Here is a 20,868-nt window from a genome sequence, read left to right on the forward strand (position 1 = left end):
TAGTAATCTCTGATGATTGCCTGTATTTCTAAGGGATTGGTTGTAATAGATCCTTCTTCATTCATGATTTTGTCTATCTGGGGGCTCTCTCTTTTTTTTCTGAGGAGTCTGGCTAGAGGTTTATCGATTTTGTTTATTTTTTCAAAGAACCAACTCTTGGTTTCATTGATCTGCTCGACTGTCCTTTTGGATTCTATATTGTTTATTTCTGCCCTGATCTTTATTATTTCTTTTCTTCTGCTGGGTTTGGGGACAGCACCCTTTCTTAATAAAAACGCTTGAGAAAGTCAGACTGGAAGGAACTTACCTAAACATTATAAAAGCAGTTTATGAAAAGCCCACAACTAATATCATCTTCAATGGGGAAAAACTGAGAGCTTTCCCCCTGAGATCAGGAACACAACAGAGATGTCCACTCTCACCACTGTTGTTTAACATAGTGCTGGAAGTCCTAGCACCAGCAATTAGACAACAAAAGGAAATAAGAGGCATCAGAATCAGCAAAGAAGTCAAACTTTCACTTTTCACAGATGACATGATACTCTACATGAAAAACCCAGTCGACTCCACCAGAAGCCATCTAGAACTGATCCATGAATTCAGTAAAGTTACAGGGTACACAATCAACATACAGAAATCGGTTGCATTCCTATATACCGATAATGAAGCAGCGGGAAGAGAAATCAAGAAACTTATCCCATTCACAATTGCACGAAAAACCATCAAATACCTAGGAGTAAACCTAACCTAGGATGTAAAAGACCTATATGATGAAAACTACAGAAAACTTATGAAAGAAATTAAAGAGGACACAAAGAAATAGAAAAACATTCCATGCTCCTGGATCAGAAGAATAAACATTGTGGAAATGTCATTATTACCCAAAGCAATCTACACATTCAATACAATCTCCATCAAAGTTGCACCAGTGTTCTTCTCAAAGATAGAACAAGCTATCCTCAAATTTGCATGGAACCACAAAAGATCCCAAATAGCCAAAGTAATATTGAAGAAGAAAACCAAAATGGGAGGCATCACAGTCCCAGACTTTAGCCTCTACTACAAAACTGTCATCATCAAGACAGTATGGTATTGGCACAAAAACAGACACATAGACCAATGGAATAGAATAGAGAACCCAGAACTGGGCCCACAAATGTACGGCAATTAATTTTTGACAAAGAAGGAAAGAGTATCCAATGGAAAAAAGACTGCCTCTTTAGCAGGTGGTGCTGGGAGAACTGGACAGCAACATGCAGAAGAATGAAACGAGACCACTTTCTTATACCATACACAAAAATAAACTCAAAATGGCTGAAGTACCTGAATGTGAGACAGGAAACCATAAAAACCCTAGAGGAGAAAGCAAAAGACAACCTCTTTGACCTCAACCGCAGCAATTTCCTACTTGACACATCCCCAAAGTCAAGGGAATCATGAGCAAAAATGTACTATTGGAACCTCATCAAGATAAACAGCTTCTGAAATGCAAAGGAAACAATCAAGAAAACTAATAGGCAACTGACAGAATAGGAAAAGATAGTGGCAAATGGCGTATCAGATAAAGGGCTAGTATCCAAAATCTACAAAGAACTCACTAAACTCCATATCTGAAAAACAAATAATCCAGTGAAGAAATGGGCAGAAGACATAAGCAGATACTTCTCCAAAGAGGACATCCAGATGGCCAACAGGCATATGAAACGATGCTCAGCGTCACTCATCATCAGGGAAACACAAATCAAAACCATACTGAGATACCACCTCACACCAGTCAGAGTGGCTAAAATGAACAAATCAAGAGACTATAGATGCTGGTGAGGATGCGGAGAAACAGGCACCCTCCTACACTGTTGGTGGGAATGTAAACTGGTGCAGCCACTCTGGAAAATAGTGTGGAGGTTCATCAAAAACTATCATTAGAACTCCCCTATGACCCAGCAATAGCACTGCTAGGGATTTACCCAAGGGATACAGAAATGCTGATGCATAGGAGCACATGTACCCCAATGTTTATAGCGGCACATTCTACCATAGCCAAATCATGGAAAGAGCCTAAATGTCTACCAGCTGATGAATGGACCAAGAAGATGTGGTATATATATATATATAATGGAGTACTACATGGCAATGAGAAAGAATGAAATCTGGCCATTTGTAGCAAAGTGGATGGACCTAGAGGGTGTCATGCTAAGCGAAATAAATCAGGTGGAGAAGGACAGATACTATATGTTTTCACTCATAGGTCTAACAGGAGAAACCTAGGAGAGGATGATAGGGAGGGGAAGGGGGAAAGAGAGTTGAAGAGAGTGAGGGACACAAATCATGAGAGATTGTTGAATACTGAAAATAAACCAAGGGTTGAAGGGGAAGGGGGTTGGGGGGAGGGGGTGCTGGTCATGGAGGGGGGCACTTGTGGGTAGAAGCACTGGGTGTTATATGGAAACCAATTTGACAATAAACTATTATAAAAAATGAAACAATTCTCAAATATTCATCATTTTGAATGAAATAAAAATGGCATATTTATATATTAGAATAGTCTACAGCATGCATTCATGATGGAAGATATTGTTTCTAACAGGGTGCAAATGAGTTTTTGAGGGTCAGAAAAATCTTACTCTTTTATATATGGCTGATATGCATTATACCTGTGGCATTAAAATTCATGTCTAAAGAGTTTCCTTGAGGGAGGGGGTAATAATGAAAAAATATGGCTAATCCAACAATATATAAAAGTATTATGTAGCATGACCAAGGATGTATCCTATGTATGCAAGACTGGTTCAACATTCAGATATTAATTAATATAATCTATCACATCAACTGGCTAAGAGAGAAATATCACATGATCATACCAACAGATGCTAAAAAGCATTTGACAAAATCTAACACCTATTCATGGTAAAAACTCTCAGCAAACTGAGGACACAGAGCCACTTCTTCAGTGTACTGTAGAATTATCATAAAAAAGAAAACCTTACAGTTAACACCATAATTAATGGTGAGAAACTTAAAGCTTTTTAACCAACATCAGGTAAAAGGGAAGGATGTTCTTTCACCACTCCTTTTCAACATTGTGCTGAAAGTTCTAGCTAATGTAATAAGACAAGAAAAGAAGTAAAATTTATACAGTAAGAGAAAATAAAAATTAAAGCTGTTCTTGTTTACATATGTATGACTAAGTAGAAAATCCAAACAAATTTATAACAAATCTGGACTAATAAGCAATTATAGTAAAGTTGCAGAATACAAGGTTAATATACAGATACCAATCACTTTACTATACACCAGCAATGAACAAATGGAATTTGAAATTAAAAACATGATATTATATATATTACCACCACCACACTTAAATACTTTTGTTTCATATAGGCATAAATATAACAAAATATGTACAAAATCTATATGAGACACTACAAACTACTTTTTTTTATGTTTATTTATTTTTCAGGGAGAGAGAGAGCAGAGACATAACATGAGCAGAGGAAGGGCAGAAAGAGAGGGAGACACAGAATCCAAAACAGGCTTCAGGTTCTGAGCTGTCAGCACAGAGCCCAACATGGGGCTTGAACTCACAAACTGTGAGATCATGACCTGAACCAAAGTCAGACACTTAACCGACTGAGCCATCTAGATGGCCCAAGAAACTACAAACTTCTATTGAACTAATTCAAAGAAGAACAAAATAAATGGAGAGATTTTCCATGTTCATGGATAAGAAGACACAGTATTGTCAAGCTATCAGTTATTCCCAACTTGATTCATGCAATTACCATAAAAATTTCAGGTACTTATTTGTGAATACAGACATGCTTCAGATATATTTTGGGTTCAGTTCTAGATCATCAGAATAAAGTGGGTACCACAATAAAATGAGTGAAATGAATTTTTTAAAATTTCCTAATGCGTGAAAGAATTATGATTGGATTTTACTGTAGTCCATTAAGTATGCAATAGCATTATGTCTAAAGATGTACATACCTTAATTAGAAAATACTTAATTGCTAAAAAAAAATGCTAACCATAAAAAAAATGCTGACCATCATCAACACTTTCTGTGAGTGATAATCTTTTTGCCGGTAGAGGGCCTTGCCTTGACGTTAATGGTTGCTGACAGATGACAATGGTGGTTGCTGAAGGTCAGGATGGCTGCAGTAATTTCTTAAAATAAGACAACAGTGAAGTTTACCACATTGATTGACTCTTCCTTTCAAAATTGCTCTGCAGCATGCAATGCTGTTTGATAGCATTTTGCCCACAAAACTTCTGTTATAAATAGCAGTGTTATTATCTAGCCTTTGTTCCATTTATGGAGCATAGGCAGAGTAGACTTAGCATAATTCTCAAGAGCCCTACACGTAAAGGTAAGATAGTCTCTTCAACAAATGGTACAGAAACTGCTGAACACCCGCATGCAAAAAATCAGTGTGGACAGACACCTTATACCCTTCACAAAAATGAACTCAAAACGATCATAGGCCTAAATGAAAATGAAAAACTGTTAGACTCCTAGAAGATAACATAGGAAAAATCTAGATAATTTTCTATTTGACAATGACTTTTTAGATACAATAGCACAATCCTTGAAAGAAAGAATTGATACGATGTACTTCATTCAAATTAAATATTTCTGGTCTGTAAAAAACAATTAGAAGACTAGAGAAAGTAGAGAATACTTTAAAAAAACATATCTCATAAAGAACTATTTTTCAAAATCCACAAATTCAACAATAAGGAAATAAACAAACTAATTAACAAGTGGACCAAAAACCTCATCAGACACCTCAGCAAAGGAGTATATACATAGAAAATAGCATTTGAAAAAATACTTCACATTGTGTATCATCAGGAAAAAGCAAATTAAGCAACAGTGAAATACCTCTAAACACCTATTAAAATGGCCCAAATCTGCAAAATTGACAACTCCAAATGATGACTGGGGATGTGAAGCAACATAAATTCTCTTTCATTACTGGTGAGAATGCAAAATTGTACAACCACTTTGGAAGACAGTTTGGCACTTTTAAATAAAACTGAGCATACTATTACCATGAAATCCAGCAATTGTGCTTCTTGGTATTTATCCAAAGAAGTTAAAAACTTATGACCACACAGAAACCTGCCCATGGATGTTTATAGCAGCTTTATTCATAATTGCCAAAACTTGAAAGCAACCAACATGTCTATTAGTAGCTGAATGGATAAACTCCAGTACATTTAATCCAATGAAACATTATTCAGTGCTAAGAAGAAATAGGCTATCAAGGAAAAATTAGACATGGAGGAAGCTTAAACGTATATTACCAAGTGAAAGAAGACAATCTGGAGAGTCTACATATTATATGATTTCAGCTTATATGATATTCTGGAAAAGACAAAACTATGGCGACAGTGAACGTATGAGTGATTGCCAGGGGTTGGCAGTATGGGGAGGTATGAATGTGTGGAGCTTAATAGGACTTTTTAGGCAAAGATTTTTTTAGGGCAGTGAAAATGCTCTGTGTGACATGATAATGATGAATACATGTTATTATACACTTTCCAAGCTCGTAGACAATACAACTCCAAGAGTAAACCCTAAGGTAAACTATGGATTTGGGTGATTATAATGTGTTTATGTAGGTTTATCGATTTTAACAAATGTAGCACTCTTATGGGGCATGGTGATGATGGGAAAGTGCATGTGTTGGGGCAGAGGGCATATGGGAATCTCTGTACATCCCTCTTAATTTTTCTGTGAACTGAAAACTACTCTAAACAAATAAGGTCTTTTCTGAAAAGAGTACTGGGAGCAAGGAAGTCTGAGCCTGTCCACATAGACACATGTGGATGGATCTATGAGAGTAAGCATGAAGGATGGAAATCTTTGTATTGTGTCTCTTTTTAATTTTATTTATTTTGAGAGAGAGTTTGTGTGAGCACAAGTGGGGGAGGGGCAAAGAAAGAGGGAGAGAGAGAAGCCTCAGCAAGCTCCATGCTGTCAGCACAGAGCATGATGTAGGGCTTGTTTTTATGAATGATGAGATCATGACCTGAGCCAAAATAAGAAGTCAGATACTCAACCAAGTGAGCCATCCAGGTGCCCCTGTATTGTGTTTTAAAGCCTGCTAATAAACAACAACTGTGTAGAAAGAATGGTTGGAGTATATGTCAGCAAATCTCTGCCATAATTCTCCTTAGTGCTGACACAATGAACTCATGAACAGAGTGGCTAGATGGCAGGGATGGAGTTGTGTATGGAATCAGCGGCATAGGCCCCACACTCACCAAAGCTGATTTAGTTACCATTGCTGACAAATGTTCAACTTGTCAGCAACAGGGGCAAATGTCAAGTCCAAGTATTTCAACAACTCTCATAGAAAACTAACCACCCACTTGGTGGCAAATTGATGACATTGGATCATTTCTATTCTGGAAGGGGTATCAATAGCTTAACTTGAACTGACAAGGATTCCTACTTGCAAGGCCTCAGTCAGCATTGTTATCAGGGGGCTTACAGGACTCCTGAATGAGATCCCACATAACATTGCCTCTGACTGAGGGATACTCTTTCATCCCAGGAGGTTGACAATGGACATTTGATAATTGGGATCCAATAGTTCTATTAAATATGAGAGCTGCTGGTCTGGTAGAGCAATGGAACTGTTTTTTGAAGGTGTAGCTGTGAAACCAGCTTGGATATGATGTTAGGAAATGGGACATCAACCTACAGGATAAACTGAAGACCATTATAAGTTGTTGTGTCTCCAGTAAGTAGAATACATGGGTGTGGAAGAAAGGGATAAAAGTAGTAGTAATCCATTTACCATCGTTCTCAATGATTTACTTACGAAAATTTCTAATCCTTACAACTTTAGGTGCTGGGGTCTAGACCAGAGCTGTCCCATAGAAATTTAACATAAATCACACATAAAATTTTAAGTGTCCTAGGAGTCACATTAAAAAGAATAAAAGAAAAAGGATGAAATTAATTTTATTGACATATATTTTATGTAACCTACTTGTATCAGACACATTTCAAGTGTTCATGGCCACATGATGCTAGTAGCTCCTGTACTGCACAGTGCCAGTCTAGAGATCCTGGCTCCCAGAGGGGGAAATGCTTCTACTAGGGACCCAGTAGGCACTTAGTCACTTTAAGCTCCTTAGGCCAAGAGGTTAGGAGGCAAGCAAAGGAGTCACAATACTGGCCGCGTAATTGACTCTAATCATCAGGGTCATCAATAACACAGCAAGGGCAGAGAATTCATTTGGCACTCTTGGTATTCTGCCCAATTTTAATGATTAATTGTCAAGTGCAACAACCACAGCCTGAGAAATAATGATGACCAGGGGGCTCAGGTTCCTCAGAGATGACAAGGATGACATGGAGGTGATCCTTCTAGGTAAGCCGCCCAAGACCAGCAGAGACACTAGCTGAGAATAAAGGGACTCTAGGGTGAGTGTCAGGGGAGGAAAAAATAAGTACTCTTTGTGGTGTCCAGACAAGCTGTAGTAGTGTGAGTCAGCCCTTCTAATATAAGCTCCCTAAAAAAGGAACCAACCAGAATCCTGGTACAACTGTTCAAAGATGGGGTGAAATTTCTATACAAAGCAAGTAGACATAAGAGGGTGCTGTGATGTGTAGCCCAGATCCTCCTTTTAGGACCAAAGCACTCATTCCCCCAGCTGTCTGGTGTTGTCTTCAGATAGCTGATGGTTGAGGCCCCCTCTGGGTACTACCTCAGCCAAAGGGTGCCAACTGAGGTTATAGCCTCCCCACATGCAGCCAAATCCCTTTTGAGTCAATTCAAAGGGGGGAAAAAATCCCGACTGAAGTGAGGGATTACTCCAAAGGAGCATCCTAGCTTTAGACCTTCTTCTACAGGACCTGCTGAGGCCTATTGTAACTGCCCTGCAGTTCAGCATCTACCTCCAATTTTGCTTTCCTCCATTTCTTTAGAAGTGTTATGACTAAAGAGCATACACCAACGAACTTCCTTCCATGCATCTCCAACTCCAAGAAATTTGGTAGAAGACACATCTGAAGTATGCAAAACACCAGAGTGATAACTAGGTAAGAAGGTAGGAATTAATAATTTTCATCACCACTCTTATTAATTTATAATTGCATGCCAGTTTCATGATACCCTGTGGTGGCTGTGTAGGAGAGAAAAAGATGTGGCTATTCCCCTGACCATCCCTCATTTCAAAAGAAGCATAGTTCTTCTTGTAGCCTGTCTCTTGAAGTTGGAGACTCTTACCTGGATGTCTCAAATCTTTCTCTGAGTTGCAAACACTTACCTGCTTTAGGTGCTTTTTCACAATATATCTTATAGTCATCACTGATCTTCTGTATGGCTACCTTTGGATACTTATAGCAGAGTTCTGCAAAGGACATTTTCTCTGGGTCTATTATGTAAGGAAAGAAAGGGATAGAGTGTAATTGCCCATTCTGGTTCAAAGATTTATACACTTTTTATTGACGGTGTTACCTTTAAAATGTTATTTAAGTAGGACAATAGTGTTTTAATGAAATGTTTACACAAGGAATACAAATTCCCCAGGTCAAATTAAAAGCAAGGAAATACAGTCTTCCTTCTTCTCTAGAATGGGAAGATTCTGCCCTTCTTGGAGACACCTGACCCATGGATATTTTCTGCCTGAGTTACTAGGGTAACTGAGATATGACATTGAAAGAAGTACTAATTGTTAACATATATACAAGAAGTAACTCATTCAGATGAGTATTGATCCCTTCAAAGCAGCCATGTGTTGTGAGAAGGAATTGCAAATGTGTTTCAAACATTCTACTATTGCTTCAAAGAATTGGCACATTTAGTGATAGTATATTTCAAATAACATACTAGGACTTTTCTCTTTCTTGGTTCTGCTTTTAGAAATTACTTTCAGAATTAACAGCTCACATGTCTGAATATCATTAATAGTTGAAAAATCATTGTCCTTTGAGAGTAAATTATTTTTTTCTAGAAATAGCATACACCATTTCTAGTCATGCATAGTAAATTGAGAGGAAATACCTTTTTTGTATCCAAAATCAGATGAGACAGGAAGACTGAGACATCAAGGAAGTTTTAATCATATACTGGGCAAGAGATGCCAGTTCTGGGATTTAAAGTAAGTCTAACCTCACATAGTTCTCCAGGAGCTCTCCTAAGGCAGTCCGGTGTTTTCTGAAGGTTATAAAGGTGGAGCCTAGAAGGAATACTGGGGTGTGGACCCACAAATGTCATTTGTCCTTATGTCAGTGTTGTCACTGTCATCATTATCATCTCTCAGCCAGGGGAATCTGGCTGTAAGTTGTAAGTGCAATAGATCATTCCTGCAATAGATTCAGGTTTCTAGTCCTGGACCTCTCCCTCCCTTGCTGATTAACCTTGGGCAAGTCTTCCCACTTCTCAGAGACTCATTTTCTCCATATTAAAGCTGAAAGTATTGTAGCTCTAGTGCTCTGGGAGTTTACAGTGCACCCTAAGTGGAGGCATCAGCTTGGAGTCAGGGCTCTGGGTTGGGCAAATGTACAGGAGGCTCTTCATCAGATCAGACTTGCATTTCAAAAAAAAAAAAGTGGTGGAGGAATTCATAATGTGTGCTGGAAGATAGGGAAGAGGAATCACCCTGAAGAGTACTTCCTACTCTGCTTGGCCATCCCTGACACTCCAAGGAGACCAGAGGAATGTCTATTGCCCAGGATGTGTGTGGTGAAATTTATCAGCGATCCTTTCTTCCACTTTCCTCTTGATTTCTGAGACAGTTCTGGAATGTTCAGGATTTAGAGAGAAGGTAAAACTCTGATATGAAACACAAGGCTTGTTCATGCTAGGTTTAAGTAATTCATGCCCAAGCATGGCTTTGAGAGGCAAGCATTTTGTAAATGGAGTGCACATCAAAGTTTTAAAATAGTTGAATATTACATTTTTTAGTGTGATCTAACAATTACTACTTATTGAACACTTGCTTGCTGTGTGAATACATTGCCTTCAATCCCCTCAATCATCCTACCAAATAGGGGCCATTATCTCCACTCTGTACTTGAGTAAATGATCTCAAAGAGATAAGTAAGTTGCCCAGGCTCACAGAGCAAGGGAATGATGGAACTGAATTTTCAAAGCTTTTGCTTACTCTTCCTGAAAGGAATCTACTCAAAGTCCCCCCTGCCCCCAAAACTAGGCTTACAGACAAAACTCACAGGTGTTTGCATTTGGCCCTAACTCTTTGTTTTTCTAGGTCATGGTGCCCTCCATTCTCAGAAAGTAGACCCCAACTACAAAACATTCTTCTCTAGCCTGACCACAACACACATCCCACACAAGTCCTAGACAGAGCCTCTCAAAAAAGCCTGCCACCTTTTGCTCTAGCTGTCTAAGAGTTGGCCCCCTCCCCACAGGCCCACCATGGGCACAGCTGCAACCTTGTCACATCCTTCAAAACCCTTAAAAGGCCCAGCCCAACAGAAGCTCAGAGTTAACATCTGTCTTGGTGTGTGGCCCCTCTCCTCCCATGGAGATTGAATAAACTCTGTACTACTTGTTGCTCTATTCTTTGTGCAGTTCTTTGCTGCCCATATCACTGGTCACCCTGATGTGTTTTTAAAAGTGTATATCATGGGATGCCTGGGTGTTTTTAAAAGTGTAGGTCTATGTTTTTGAAAGTATAGGTCATGTGGCACCTGGGTGGCTTTGTGGGTTCAGCGTTTGACTCTTGATTTCAGCTCGGGTCTCAGGTCATTTCCCAGGATCAAGCTCTGCATTGGGCTCCATGCTAAGTGTGGAGACTGTCTAAGTGTCTGTCTGTCTTTCTCTCTCTCTCTCTCTCTCTCTCTCTCTCTCTCTCTCCCTCTGTCCTTCTTTCCACTCTTTCTCTCTCAAAAAAGTGTAGGTCATAACTCAACACCATGTCAAAAAATTGTCATCACCAGGTCTTACAAAACCAAATAGAATAAAATATTCTAACATAGCATATTAGAGTATATCATCTTAAATAAAAGGATAAGTATTGCGTTGCGAAAATATTTTTCCACATATATGCAGACACATATATACAAGTATATGTTCTCTGAAGTCAAATGTATTTATTGTGGATGAAGTTTGAGAAATACTACAGAACACTGATGGCCTCAGCATAGATAATTAAAGCAGTTTGTTTGATTTGGATATTAATGGCTAACATTATTGGACTTTTACTATTGCCAGCCATTGTGGTAATAGGTTTCATAGATGACATCGGGTCATCTTTACAACAAACCTATTATTAGTCCCATTTTAAAGATAAGAAAACTGGGGCTTATAGAGAGGCTAAATATATTGCTAAAGTTTGGATTTACTATCAGAGTTAGGATATAGTCCAAACCTCTGGGACAGTGGAGCCTTGCACTCCTAACCACTTCTCTTCACTGTCTGATTGGGCTGTTGTATTATGTTGGGAGAGAGGAATAGCTTTAAAAATATATTCACGGAATTGCTTTGACACAACTCTGAAGGAGGTGTGGTAAGGTGGAACATGCTTATCAGACATAAAATATGTAGCATTTTATAACTGAGGTGATGCTTTGCTGGACACAAGTCTGGCCAAATTTGAGTGCTCTGGGTCCCTTAAGAGTTAGTAGAGGCCAGTCAGTCAGTCAGATCCTGGCTCTGCCAGTTAATGTGTGACCTTGGGAAGATTACTTATCTGTTCTGTGCCTCAGTTACTTAATAATTACCTCACAGGTTATTTTGAAGACCTAATGGAGGTAATCTGCATTGCGCAGTACTGACATGAAGGAAATAATCACTAAATGTTAAATATTAATATTTCCAGTTGTTTATATGTTAGGGTCCAAAAAATTATGATGACTGCCCTTACCTGCTTGAAACACTGGAGACTTTAGTTCTACATGGAGAGACCCTCTTTGTCTCAGGTCCTCAGTAGCTATCTTTTGCCACTGCAGAGAATCCATTTCCTCCATGTTAGCCAGACCCTGGCTTAGCTCCAGGGATTCCTCACATCTCTTATAAAGAAGAATATTCTCTTCTCTGCTTATAGATCCTTTTTTATGCCATCTGCCTCTGATTAGCTTGGTCTGAGTCTAAGAGAAGGGGATGGGGGCAGATAGCATTTGCTATAGGAACTAGACCAGAAGCAAGATTTTTGTAATAGCCCAGTCTTTCTGTGCCTCCTTGTCAGGTGAACTTATGCTGATTGCTTTCATTTGTTAAGAATCATTGCTCCTTTACACAGCAACCCCACCCTCTTCTAATCAAACCCATTTAAACAAGGGAGAAATTCTATATGAATGTGACTTGTTCAAAGTCAGATATTGCACCTGAGTCTTTTTCCCTGAGGGACCATATCAACTTCCAGTTGTCTCTGGGAAAAATAAAAATTTCATTTACTTTGACAAATAAGGCTTCTAAGAGAGCAATTACTCTTTTTTATTTCTATAACCTCTTAATTCCTTCCCAACTCAAAGTCCCTCATACTGTAAAAGTGAGAAACCAGTAGTCCTCTTCATCCAGGAATTCATCATACCAGGAGCTGAGCATCTGAAATCCAAACAGGAAATAAACATGATGAGGTGATGCACAGCTTGCTGCATCTCTCATGCTAGTGTTCATGTAGGAGAAGAGCAGGCTACAGATTCTGGATCCTCTAATATGGAGATACAATGAAACAGCTAACCTTAGCCATGACCAACCAGGAGGCAACTTTTGTATCTTTGAATATGGCAGTTGCAAAGTCTCTCTCTGAATCTCAAGAATAGTAATTGATATTTACTTAAGAAAAGACATAATTTGAGAGGCCAAGATGGTGGAACAGCATGGAAGGTTTTTTTTTTGCATCTCTCATCCATGAAAAATAGCCAGATCAACACTAAACCATCCTGCACACCTAGAAAACTGGTTTGAGGATTAACACAACAATCTGTACAACCTGAACCACAGAACTCAGCAGGTGAATGGCACAGAGAGTTGAACTGGGAAAGAAAGAAGCCATGGAGGGCAGAAAGCCTTTTTTGCTTGTGGAGAAAGGATGGAGATGGGGGAACAATATGGGGTAAACAACCCCGCCAAAAGCAGCTGAAGAGAAAGTGGAAAAGTGGAAACAGCCACAGGGACTAAACCAAAAAAAAGGGGGGAGAAAGGAGAAAAAAGAGAGCTTAAATTCCATTTAGACTCTATAAACAAGGGATCATAGAGTCTGAAACTCCACAGATCAATACCTGGTGGTGTTTTGGTGGAAAGGGTGAATCCTCAGGAGCAGACAGAGAGGTCCTAGGTGTCCTTGGGCCAAATGGGGAGAGGTGGTTCCCTGCTGGGAGGACATTTGGTAGAGGCTGTGCAGCCACACCTCAGGCAAGGGTCCCAGTGGACCCTGGTGAACCACATTTGCTGGTGCTGAAACAAGGATGTTAAGGGTGAAGCTTGGTGCTAAATGTGTGTTGTGATTTACTATAATCCCTGAAACACTATTGCTACCTGATTGTGTGAACTATTTTGGGGGCAGGCTGGCACTCTGCCATAGTCTTTGAGCATCAACAGCAGCACAGTCCTGCAAACATTCCTGGGGGCAGGTGGGCACCTGGCCATTGCTCAGTGAGACCCTTCCCCGGAAGGTCTGAGTGGGTCAAAGCTTCAGTCCCTCCAAGAAGAGAGGCTGGGAAATAGAGCGGCATCTGAGATAAAACTCATGAGGGAGTTCTCACCTGGAAACCTGATGGCTTTGTCACAGACAGTGTAAAAGTGAGGAGTGGACAGAAGCCAGAGACAAAGGAGGGCTATGTGATTATTGGTCAGGGAGAACAAAGTTCCAATACTAGAGACTGAATAACTGGGTGACACAATTTTCAACCCTCCCACACATGTGAATACACACCACAAGGGCCACAACAATCCACCACAGTAAGCTAAACAGCGTGATCTAGTGAAGAATGGAGCTATTAAACTAAGCCCTGACCAACTGGACCAACCTCGCTCTTCAGGAACACCACAAATCTCTCCACCTGCTTAGTTTACAAACTATAAAGTGCTTCATAGTTTGACTTTTAAGGGAAACTAACATAATTCCAATCATATATCAGTTTGTTTACTGGTCCATCTATTCAGTTTTTTCTTTTTCTTTTCCTTTCTTATTCTTGAATGCAGAAAGAGAAAAAAATTATTTTTATTCAAAAATTTTTTTAATTTTTAATGTTTTATTTTCTTTTTGAGAGACAGAGACAGAGCCCAAGCAAGGGAGGGGCTGTCAGCACAGAGCCCAATACGGGGCTCAAACTCACAGTGAGATTATGATCTGAGTCAAAGTCAGAAGCCCAACCGACTGAGCCACCCAGGCACCTCTTTATTTTCAATTCTATTAAAAATATTTTCCTATATTTTTTCTACTATATTTTTTACTTTTTTGTAAATTTTTCAAATTCTATTTTACTTCCAACATTTAATTTTATTCTATTTCGTTGTATTCATTCTTTCAAATTGTCAGACATTGTCCTTTTTTCCTTTTCTCTTTTCTTTTTTTTTTCTTTTTCCTTTATTAACTTTCCCCCTTTTTTTTCCTCTAATTTATCAAGCTCCTTTCAACAGCCAGACCAAAACACACCTAGGATCTAGCATCATTTATTTGATTTTTTGTATGTTGTTTTTAATTTTTTAATTTAATTTTTTACCTTATTAATTCCTTTCTTCCTTCAAAATGACAAAATATAGGAATTCACCCCCAAAAGAAAGAGGAGGAAGAAATGACAGCCAGGGACTTAATCAACACAGGTACAATCAAGATGTCCAAACAAGAATTCAGAATCATGACAATGTAAATACCAGCTGGGGATGAAAATAGATTAGAATCCCTCTCTATAGAGATAAAAGAAGTAAAACCTAGTGAGGATGTAATAAAAATAATGCTATAACTGAGCTGCAATCTCAAATGGATACCATGGCAGCAAGGATGGATGAGGCAAAGCAGCAAATCAGCGATATAGAGGACAAACTTATGGAGAATAATGGAGCAGAAAAAAAGAGGGAGACTAAGGCAAAAGAATATTATATAAGAATTAGAGAAATCGGTGACTCATTAAAAAGGAACAACATCAGAATCATAGGGGTCCCAGAACATGAAGCAAGAGAAAAAGGGGCAGGAGGGTTATGTGAACAAATCACAGTGGAAAACATTCCTAACCTGGGGAAAGACACAGACATAAAAACCCAGGACACACAGAGGACTCCGATTAGATTCAACAAAAACCAATCATAAACAAAGCATATCATAGTCAAATTTACAATATACTCAGGGGCAAGGAAAGAATCATGAAAGCAGCAAGAGGAAGAAAGTCCTTAACCTACAAGAGAAGACAGATCAGGGTTTCAGCAGACCTATCCACAGAAACTTGGCAGGCCAGAAAGGAGTGGGAGGATATGTTCAACGTGCTGAATCAGAAAAATATGCAGCCAAGAATTCTTTATCCAGCAAAGCTGTCATTCAAAATAGAAAAGATAAGAAGTTCCCTAGACAAACAAAATTAAATTAGTTTATGATCACTAAGACACCCCTGCAAGAAATTTTAAGGGGGACTCTCTGAGTGAAGAAAAGATGAAAAAAAAAAAACATCAAAAGCAACAAAGTCTAGAAAGGACCAGAGAACACCACCAGAAACTCCAACTCTACAGGCAACATAATGGCAATAAATTCATTTCTTTCAGTACCCACTCTAAATGTCAATAGACTAAATGCTCCAATCAAAAGACATAGGGTTACAGATATCTTCGGATTGAAAGTAAGGGGATGGAGAACCATCTATCATGCTAATGTTGACAAAAGAAAGCCAGAGTAGCCATACTTACATCAGACAATCTAGACTTTAAAATACAGACTGTAACAAGACATGAAGAAAGGCATTATATCATAATTAAGGAGTCTATCACTCAAGAAGTTCTAACAATTGTAAACATTTGTGCTCCAAATGTGAGAGCACCCAAATATATAAATCAATTGATCACAAACATAAAGAAACTCATTGATAATAATACCGTAATAGTAGGGGACTTCAACACTCCACTTAACAGCAATGATCAGATCATCTAAATAGAAAATCAACAAGGAAACAATGGCTTTGAATGACGCACTGGACCAGATGGACTTGACAGATATATTAAGAACATTTCATCCTAAAGCAGTGGAATGCACATTCTTCTCCAGTGCACATGGAACATTCTCCAAAATAGATCACATACTGGCACACAAATTAGCCCTCAACAGGTACAAAAAGATCAAGATCATACTGCACATATTTTCAGATCACAATGTTATGAAACTCAAAATCAACCACAAGAAAAAAATGTGGAAACATAACAAATACTTGGATACTAAAGACCATCCTACTAAAGAATGAATGGGCTAACCAAGAAGTTAAAGAGGAAATTGAAAAGTACATGGAAGCCAATGAAGATGATAACACCACAATCAAAAACCTCTGGGACATAAGAGGGAAGTATATACCAATCCAGGCCTTCCTAAAGAAGGAAGAAAGGTCTCAGATAAACAACCTAGCCTTACACCTTAAAGCACTGAGAAAAGAACAACAAATAAAACCCCAAACCAGCAGAAGACAGGAAATAATAAAGATTAGAGCAGAAATCAATGCTAATGAAACAACAAAAAAGATAGAACAGATCCATGAAACCAGAAGCTGTTTCTTGAAAGAATTAACAAAATTGAAAAACCTGTTTGATCAAAAAGAAAAAGGACAGGACCCAAATAAACAAAATCAAGAATGAAAGAGGAGAGATCATAACCAACACAGCAGAAATACAAACAATAATAAGAGTATATTATGAGCAAATATATGCCAATAAAATAGGCAATCTGGAAGAAATGGACAATTTCTAGAAACATAAAACAAAACTGAAACTACCAAACTGAAACAAAACTACCAAAACTGAAACAGGAAGAAATAGAAAATATGAATGGACCCATAACCAGTAAATAAATCAAATTAGTAATTAAAAATTACTTTCCAGGGGAATTCTACCAAACATTTAAAGAAGAGTTAACACCTATTCTCTTGAAACTGTTCCAAAAATAGAAATGGAAGGAAAACTTCCAAATGCTTTCTATGGATCCAGCATTACCTTAATTCCAAAACCATACAAAGACCCCCACTAAAAAGGAGAACTATAGCCCAATTTCCCTGATGAACATGGATGCAAAAATCCTCAACAAGATATTAGCCAACTGGAGCCAACAATAAATTTAAAAAATTATTCACAATGACCAAGTGGAATTTATACCTGGGATACAGGGTTGGTTCAATATCCACAAAATAATCAGTGTGATACATCACAGCAATAAAAGAAAGGACAAGAACCACATGACCCTCTAAATAGATGCATAGAAAGTATATGACAAAATACAACAACCATTCTTGATAAATCCCCTCAAGAAAGTAGGGATAGAAGGATCATACCTCAGGATAATAAAAACCATATATGAAAGAGCCAATACTAATATCATCCTCAATGGGGAAAAACTGAGAGCTTTCCCCCTAAGGTCAGGAACAGGACAGGGATGTCCACTCTCACCACTGTTATTCAACATAGTATTGGAAGTCTTAGCCTCAGCAATAAGACAACACCAAGAAATTAAAGTCATCCAAATTGGCCAGGAGGAGATCAACCTTTCCCTCTTTGCAGATGACATAATACTCTATATGGAAAACCCAAAAGACTCCACCAAAAAACTGCTTAAACTGATCCATGGATTCAGCAAAGTGGCAGGATATAAAATCAATGTATAGAAATCGGTTGCATTCTTATACACTAATAATGAAGCAACAGAAAGAGAAATCAAGGACTCTATCTTATTTACAATTGCACCAAAAGCCATAAAATACCTTGGAGTAAATCTAACCAAAGAGGTGAAAAATCTATACACTGAAAACTACAGAAAGCTTATGAAAGAAACTGAAGAACACACACACACACACACACACACACACACACACACACACACAAAATGGAAAAATATTCCATGCTCCTGGATGGGAAGAATTAATATTGTTAAAATGTCAATACTACCCAAAGCAATCTACATATTCAATGCAATCCTTATCAAAATAACACCAACATTCTTCACAGAGCTAGAACAAACAATCCTAAAATTTGTATGGAACCAGAAAAGACCCCGAATAGCCAAAGCAATCTTGAAAAAGAAAAGCAAAGCTGGAGGTATCACAATCCCAGATTTCAAGTTGTATTACAAAGCTGAAATCATCAAGACAGTATGGTACTAGCACAAAAACAGATACTTAGATCTATGGAACAGAATAGAGAACCCAGAAATCGACCCATAAACATATGGCCAACTAATCTTTGACAAAGCAGGAAAGAATATCCAATGGAATAATGCTGGAAGCCGTATGAATCTTGCTGGATGACATAGTCACAGAGAAGAAACGGCAGACGTTTGCACAGCTCCTGCCATGAAGCAAAACTGTTATCTCCTTCTATTATTGGCTCATACTGGGAATGGGACTGCTGTTTTTGATTAGGCCTCACAATGTTTCAAATCAGACTAATAATATTCCCACACAGATAGATACCTCATAAGAAAAAGCATATTCCTGCCTCTGCATAAGAGATTTTAGAACAAAGCACTGTAGATATTTGCCAAAAGTCTCTTCTAATGAGCCTTGCAGACCCAAGACATAAATAATGAGGGCTAAGAACACAAGAGTTACAATTAACTCTGGCCTGGAGAAGAAGAGCTTAACTTAGAGATAAGAAACAGACAAGGACCCGACATAAGTTGCTACATATACCTTTGCTAATTGGAGCCACAAATACCTTCCCTTACACTGACATCCGTGATGAGGTTGGATAATGAGGATGGGTGAGAGTAACTAAAACATAAACCCATATATAAAGGCTGACATATTTAGGGCCCCTATGGTATTTGCACCCTCAGCATCAAACAAAAGGGTTTACACAAGCAATCTACTAACCAGTACAAATACATTCTTCCTCTTGCAAGCCAGACAAGATAACTCCTAGCCTGTCTATATATTACTCAACCTATGACTTAATCTTAGCATTGTTGACATAAACAAATGTGTATGTTATCCAATTTTCACTGGGAATATCCTGTTGTCTTCTTGGTTGTGAGATTTACTACCAGTTCAAACAAATGTATATGTTATCTGCCTTTCACTCAGAACATTCTGTTTTCCTCTTAGTTGTAGAATTTACTAGCTCACTGTAATTAGGAGAGTTTTGCCAGAATGCCTCTGTAAAACTTGTATCTATACACTTTTCAAAGCATCCTATCACAGAGATTTGTTCATTGAAAAAGTTCCACCTGCTTATGTCCTGTGATCACTTAAACTATAAATAAAGACACAAAAACTGACAGAGCAGAGATGCCTGCCTAGTGATCAGAAAGATACTCAAGGCTCTCTCATCACTCTCTGGTGCCAACACCATCCATCCTTTAGGGAACCCTGGACCTGCTGGAGCTGGACTCCGGCAGAATAGAGATAGTCTCTTCAGCAAGTGGTGCTGGGAAAACTGGACAGCAACACACAGAAAAATGAACCTGGACCACTTTCTTACACCATACACCAAAATAAACTAAAAATGGACGAAAGACCTAAATGTAAGACAGGAAGCCATCAAAATCCTCGAGGAGAAAGCAGGCCAAAAGAAAAAAAAGAAAAGGTGGCTACAGCAACTTTTTACTCAACATGTCTCCAGAGGCAAGGGAAAAAAAATCAAGAATGAATTATTGGGACCTAATCAAAATAAAACCTTATGCACAGTAAAGGAAAAAATCAGCAAAACTAAAAGGCAACCAATGGAATAGAAGAAGATATTTGCAAATGACATATCAGATAAATGGTTAGTACCCAAAATCTATAAAGAACTTATCAAACTCAACACACACACACAAAAATAATCCAGTGAAGAAATGGGCAAAAGGCATGAATAGACAATTCTCCAAAGAAGAAATCCAGATGCCCAACCAACACATGAAAAAATTATCAATATACAAATCAAAACCACAATGAGATATCACCTCACACATGTCAGAATGGTTAACATTAACAACTCAGGCAACAACAGATGTTGGCAAGGATTCTGAGAAACAGAATCTCTTTTGCACTGCTGGTGGGAATGCAAACTGGTACAGCCACTCTGGAAAACAGTATGGAGACTCCTCAAAAAATTAAAAATAGAACTACCCTAAGACCCAGAAATTGCACTACAGGTATTTATTTATCCAAGGGATATAGGTATGCTCTTTTGAAGGGACACATGCACCCCAATGTTTATAGCAATGTTTATAGCAGCAATATCAACAATAGCCAAAGTATGGAAAGAGCCTAAATGTCCATTGATGGATGAGTGGATAAAGAAGATGTGGTATACATATATATAATGGAGTATTACTTGGCAACCAAAAAGAATGAAATCTTGTCATTTGCAACTACATGGATGGAACTAGAGGGCATTATGCTAAGCAAAAATAGTCAATCAGAGAAAGATAAATATATGATTTCACTCATAGGAGCACTTTAAGATACAAAACAGATGAACATAAGGGAAAGGAAGCAAAAATAATATGAAAATAGGGAGGACAAAGCATAAGAGACTCTTACATACAGAGAACAAACAGAGGGTTGCTGGCGAGGTTTTGGGTGGGTGATGGGCTAAATGGGTGAGGGGCATTAAGGAATCTACTCCTGAAATCATTGTTGCACTGTATGCTAACTTGAATGTAAATTTAAAAATAAATAATTTTTTTAAAAATAAAGAAAAAACTGGAAAGAGAGAAAAGACATAATTTACTGAAGGGCAATTACTTGACATCTTCACATTTCCTTGTTCTTTTCTA

At 38.3% G+C, this 20,868-nt stretch overlaps 1 protein-coding gene across 1 annotated transcript in view; it reads right to left on the bottom strand.

The window, feature by feature from the left end:
- The window catches only part of RGSL1 (regulator of G protein signaling like 1), an 86,647-nt gene that overhangs the window by 40,749 nt on the left and 25,030 nt on the right, over positions 1 to 20,868 (bottom strand). The window contains exons 8-10 of the mRNA XM_029933104.1: positions 12,468 to 12,530; positions 11,851 to 12,073; positions 8,290 to 8,397 (exon numbers count right to left, since the gene is read on the bottom strand). Of these exons, the coding sequence (XP_029788964.1) occupies positions 8,290 to 8,397; positions 11,851 to 12,073; positions 12,468 to 12,530 (394 nt within the window). The remainder of the gene's footprint in view (positions 1 to 8,289; positions 8,398 to 11,850; positions 12,074 to 12,467; positions 12,531 to 20,868) is intronic.

This window comes from Suricata suricatta, chromosome 3 (assembly GCF_006229205.1).
Source record: "Suricata suricatta isolate VVHF042 chromosome 3, meerkat_22Aug2017_6uvM2_HiC, whole genome shotgun sequence".
NCBI classification, from domain to species: Eukaryota; Metazoa; Chordata; class Mammalia; order Carnivora; family Herpestidae; genus Suricata; species Suricata suricatta.